Source organism: Gymnoscopelus braueri (genome assembly GCF_963280865.1).
Source record: "Gymnoscopelus braueri genome assembly, chromosome: 22".
NCBI classification, from domain to species: Eukaryota; Metazoa; Chordata; class Actinopteri; order Myctophiformes; family Myctophidae; genus Gymnoscopelus; species Gymnoscopelus braueri.
Genome location: NC_137624.1, coordinates 12,520,268 through 12,526,267, shown reverse-complemented (window position 1 = coordinate 12,526,267; position 6,000 = coordinate 12,520,268). Strand labels below are relative to the sequence as shown.

General features: G+C 42.4%; 1 protein-coding gene across 1 annotated transcript; it reads left to right on the top strand.

Annotated features, from left to right (window-relative positions):
• Window positions 1–4,341: 4,341 nt before the first annotated feature.
• On the top strand, window positions 4,342–5,187 carry LOC308078852 (very long chain fatty acid elongase 4-like; the record flags this gene model as incomplete). The annotated part of the gene is made up of 1 exon (XM_080420196.1): window positions 4,342–5,187. One exon carries the CDS (start codon window positions 4,342–4,344, stop codon window positions 5,185–5,187), a length of 846 nt encoding a protein of 281 aa, XP_080276322.1.
• Window positions 5,188–6,000: the final 813 nt, after the last annotated feature.

The following is a 6,000-nucleotide window of genomic DNA, read 5'->3' as shown; positions in this document are numbered from 1 at the left end:
GAAAGGAGAAGCAGAGCCCAGAGAGAAGGAGGGTCAGACGGAGAGAGGAAGCAGAGGAGGAGGTTGTATGAGAGCCCCGGAATAAAGTGAGGGAACTTGAGCGAGTTACACCAGCCACCAAGCAGTTGGAAGCCGAGGTGTACCTATCTATGAGCCAAGAGGGAGGAACGATCGAACCGAAGGGGAGGAAGAGAGAGCGAGACCAGACCATAAAAGGAGCGCTGAGACGGAGAGTGGTGATAAACGTTGCATACGCAACCTACTCAGCGCCAGGTGTAAAAGCCTGGCCTGTCAGTAAGTACCGATCCATGCAACGTTCATCCTTGTATAAACCACCAACTGTGAAAACGCGCATGTACTTTACCAATGCACAGTGAACTGGTCATAGTTTCTATCATTGCAGAAGGAGAGAAGAAGAAAAGAAGACAAAGACGACTGGCATAAACCCTCTTCCTACTTACCCCCATATATGGACATGCAGCATTTCCCCCTGAAACGAAACGTGTTGAGTACCTCAAAAGCACTTTATTGGCACAGCACTTTACTTAAGTATTGTTGCACAGAAACCCCTGCTAAATTGAAAACCTGTTGACCAAGCCCTGCGTAATTTGCACAACTTTATAATCCATTTTATAGTTGTTGTGTAAATTACTTTGTTGTGTTTTAGTTAGGTTTTATTAGTATAGGTTATTTTGATTGTTTTTAAGGCACAGAAGCCACTGTATTAGGGACCAATAAATATACTTACCTTTTTGATACATTTTGCATCCGTGTCCAGTTTCTCAGGGGAATTTTCTAAAGTGTGTGTTCTCAAAACCAAAGTATTGAAACTTACCAGTAACTCGAACCTGTGAAAGCCTGTAGAAGTAAAGGTGTATTTAAAGGGGACTCTCCTCTATAACAAAAGTGGCGTAGTCGACAAACTAAACAATATTCAGACTGAAACTCACAATAATTACGCACCCAGCACTTTACTGTGCATTGATATTTTATTGTTGTGAGTTTGATATTGAATTATTTATTAAAGGACAAATAGAGTGTGCAATACCTCAAGATAATTGCAAGTCAAATGTGATACAATTACGGCCTTGTTCACACCTTCATCTCCTACAACGTTCACGATGAGCTCTGGGTTTACAGAGAAATGCTTCCAGTGCTGGGGGGAGAGCAGGGCTGGAGACTCTGTCTGCACCACCGAGACTTCCTACCAGGTACAAACCACTCTCTGTCTCTAATACTGTATTCATCTAAATATGTCTGTCTCTTTCTGTCAACAATTTGTAATAATCTCTCTCTGTCTGAAAAACTGTGTTGTCTTTAGTGGCATTATTATTACAGTATGTAATACCATCTATCTGTTTCTCAAGAAGTGAAATCGTTTTGAATTTGGTGTGAAAAATGTTTTTGTGGTCTGTTTCCAGGTGCATCCATCATAGAGAACATTATGCCATCTATGGCAGCAGAAAGATCATCTGTGTGATCAGCCATCATTACCTGGAGAGTGAATGGTGCTCTAGAGAGATCCAGATGGCCAGGTGGGGGAGCCATTTCTCTAATGTTTCACTGCAAATCCATGAAAAAATATGAGGGCCACATTTACACACATGAAAGAGGCAGCACAATTTGTGTATTATGCCTGATTGACTTTCATTCTTTTCCCCCTTTTTTAATGGTATAGAATAATAATAGCAAAAATCAACAAACATAATGATAAATTATTAATGTATTATTATGAATAACAGCAACCAATCAACAGCTTCATCCCATCTCCCCTAGCCTCTCCCTCGACCTTCCACCCTCAGATTTCATGTTGCCATATTTGGTGACCATTTTAGAAAAGCAATAAGCCATGGTTTACTGTGATGTCAGAACAGCTATAAGAGGGTCTGAAAGGCTGTGGTTTACTGTGATGTTAGAACAGCTATAAGAGGGTCTGAAGCACTCAGCTCCGTGACGGGCCTCACTTCTCATTTCCAGGCTAAACCACAGCCTCTTGTGAATTATTACTTCAATGAACTGCTGTGGATGTAGAACAATGTAAAGAAGAACAAAAGATAAGGGTGCTGTAATCAAATACAAAACACTGTAGTGGATCACAGTCGTATCAGAGCTGGAGGAGGGTAGAGGCTCCATCACAATGATTATGTCTCCCTACAATCCAGGGTATTTTGTCACATTGTTTGTGATTTGGTGCCTTGCATTACAGAGGAATTAGACTGCCCCAACGCTCCTGATTTCGTGTATAGAGGGGCGGGTGTAAAGAGCCGGCGAGAGATTGCGGCTGATCCCATTGGTTCACCGATCTGTCCGTCAACCCCCGCCCCGTTAACACAACATTACGAGCGACGCCCACTGCACTCTGGTTGGTTGGGAAGTGAAACACTTCCTCATACCGAGTACACCGACGCGCTGGGCCAGGCTTTTATTTTTTAGCAACACTAAACAATAAAAGCCTGGAGATCGAGGCTACAGAGGAATTGAACCTTCACTGAATGTGTGTTTTCTGTTTCTGAGAATGTGTGTTGTTTTTTAAATTATCCCACAATTTTGCAACACTTTTTCACCCAGTGCCAATTGTCTAAGTTATCCTGGGCGCTACACTCCCCCCACCAGCCAGTGACAGTATTCTGTCATACCGTAAATAAAGTGTCACTTACTGTTAATTAGTTACTTAATGTAAATTAAACTTGACTGAGTGTAAATGGTCTCCTCTGGTCTCCTGTGTGCAGCTACCGTCTGTTTGATGAACAGAAGGACGTATTGATCCTGGTGTTTCTGGAGGACATTCCAGCCCATCAGTTGTCTCCCTACTATCACATGAGGAGGCTGGTGAAGAGACACACCTACCTGAGCTGGTCCCAGGCTGGACAGCACCCTGGACTGTTTTGGCAGAACCTACGCAGAGCTCTGGACACACCTCACACTGATCTGACCTCCTGAACCACCTGAGACCCCAGCATGCCTGTTCTGGCCGGGAGGAAATGGACCCACAACTTATCAAAATGAATGTATCACTGTCTGCTATTTAGTTTGTGTAGGTATCTGTACATTATTCGGTTATTTTCATAACCTCATTACAATGAATGGAAAGCTAAACAACCAACATTTCAAACATAGAATGTTGGTTGGTGTGAATTTTAACATGGGAAGAGGAATACATGATCATATATTGAGACTGTAAGTGAAATATTGCGTCATACTGTATGTATCCTAATACGTTTTTGTTCCAACTAGGCCACTGTATATTTTTTCTCATAAATTTTTTCACGTTATATCTCATGAAAAAAAGAAACAAATCCAATATCTCTGCCGTTCTCTACTGACTCTTTAATCTTTAATAATTTACAAACATGAGGAATTAAACAAATAATCAAACCCAAAGTATTTCTGATGAATGCTTAAGTTTCTCACTTTTTAAAGTTGAAAATGGTTCAGTTTCATTTAATTTCTTAAATGTTTTAGTCTTAGTCTTATACAATTATACAATAATGCTATAAGGATAACACAAAAAGTCCTGCTCCTCAGAGCTGATGGTCTCATTATGCTCTGCTATCAGCCACCGAGGAACCTACACCTGATACCACCAGCATCCCTCCTCCTCTTCTGACTAAACAAAACACTATATTAAACCTATTATTACCTAATATCATTACATCATAACAGAACACTATATTAAACCTATTGTTACCTAATATCATTACATCATAACAGAACACTATATTAAACCTATTATTACGTAATATCATTACGTCATAACAAAACACTATATTAATCCTATTGCCTAATATCATTACATCCTATTTACTATCCTATTTAGTACTACATGAGAGTACTGCAAGAACATCTACTACTGTTGCATCAAATATGATGTCAGGCTTGCTCTCCTACGTATACAACGGCTACTGCACTAGTGCTGTATATGTACAGTAGTGCACTCACAGTGACCTTGACCTTTTACATCCTTGTGTCCAAGTGGATATTTGTGCAACATTCTAAGAGTTATCCTGTTCACAAGGTTGGGACGGATGGAGGCAAAACCAGAAAACAATGCATCCAGCTATAGCTTGTGGTGGGCTGCATAATGACTGTTGGCTAGCAAAGTCTGTCTGAATCAAGTCTCACTGTTCTGTTGATAAGATGACATCATCAAATGACACTTAGTAGAGCCATAAAAGGATGTGGTCAGTACTTTCCGCCTTATAAGTAGGCTACGAGTTGCGCAGATCTTCAATAGTCTCTGCTAAGTAATGTGCCATCATCGGCCCTGCTCCTGAGGCATTTCACTTGATCGTTCCGTTTGTGTGCATCCAACCACACTATAGTCAAGACCAAAGACGAACAATGGAAATAGTTTCTCATTTTGTGAATGACACTGTAGAATTCTTCAAATGGAGCCTTACTATAGCAGACAAGCGTGTAGACAAATGGCCAATGATGTCATCCCCCTTCCCAACGATGGCCATCAGCTGCCTGTACCTGCTCTTCCTATGGGAGGGACGTAGATATATGCAGGGCCGTCAACCTTTCACACTCAGAAAGAACCTCATAGTGTACAATTTAAGTATGGTGGTCCTCAACTTCTACATCGCCAAAGAACTCCTACTGGGATCAACAGCAGCAGACTACAGCTACTCCTGTCAACCTATGACCTACTCCAGTGATGTTAATGAAGTCAGGATAGCATCAGCTCTTTGGTGGTACTACATATCCAAGGGACTGGAGCTCCTGGATACAGCGTTCTTCACCATGAGGAAGAAATTTAACCAGGCCTCCTTCCTCCATGTTTTCCACCACTGCACCATGTTCATCCTCTGTTGGATTGAAGTCAAATGGGTCCCTGGTGGACAATCCTTCTTTGGTCCGATGATAAACTCTTCCATCCATGTCCTCATGTATGGGTACTATGGCCTGGCCTCCGTGGGACCTCAGATTCAGAAATATCTCTGGTGGAAGAAGTACCTCACCATCATTCAGATAATCCAGTTTCTTTTGGCCATCGCCCACAATTGCCATGCCCTTTACACAGGCTGTCCTTTCCCCGCCTGGGCACAGTGGACTGTGATTGGTTATTCTGTCACCCTCGTCATCCTGTTTATCAACTTCTACTACCACGCCTACCGAGGCGAGAAAGCCACCACCCAGAAGGCAGGCGGCAGACAAAAGACAAGAATGGCAAAGAGGGAATGAATGAAAAACAAAGTAGAAAAGGTCCAGGTGCTTGGGCGAGTTCAATCTCCACCAGGCCGGCTATCAATTCTATGACGGATTTATTTCATAGCATGCTAACTTTCCAAGAATAGAAAGCCTGCAGTTTCTATTAGCTTGGATTCCCCATCGATGATGTCACTGGTAGGCAGGTTTCTGAAATGGCCACAGCCCTCCTTTGAGACACAGACCGAGTAGACAAAAATGGTGCCATATTATAATGACCACACTGAGGACCAATTATAAGATGATTGAAAATGGGTGAAGTTGTGATATAAACACATTATTATCATCTCTGTATCCAAGCTCAGGCCTGGCAGCATCAGCTAATATGCTGGGCCTTGGTTGGTTAGCTTTGGGCAACGATGATCTACAGTTCTGATGTGTGTACCGTGCATTGCTTTGTTTATGGTTTTGTGTGCACAAAGTAAAAGAAAAAACAAGACATGGTCTAATAACGGCATGGATCCCATGGATGTCGAACTTCATTATGGCCAGCCTATGACGTCAGTCATCTATGATGTAGACGAGAGGAGAACCGAACCACTGTTGTCTCCTTGTACAGAGCAAGGAGGACGAGTCAGCCATGATGTATCATTTGAGACAGGGCTAAGAGATTGTAGAGCAACTAGAGGTTGGGAATAACCCTTTGAGAAAGAGCATAAGCTCAACATTCCCCAAACCCTTGAGGAAATGGAACAGTGGTTCATTAGGAAGAGGAAGGAGAACGAGAGAGAGGAAAACCTCACCTTGGTCCTTGGCCCTGAACTCTCACCAGAGGCTGAGCAGAAGGCA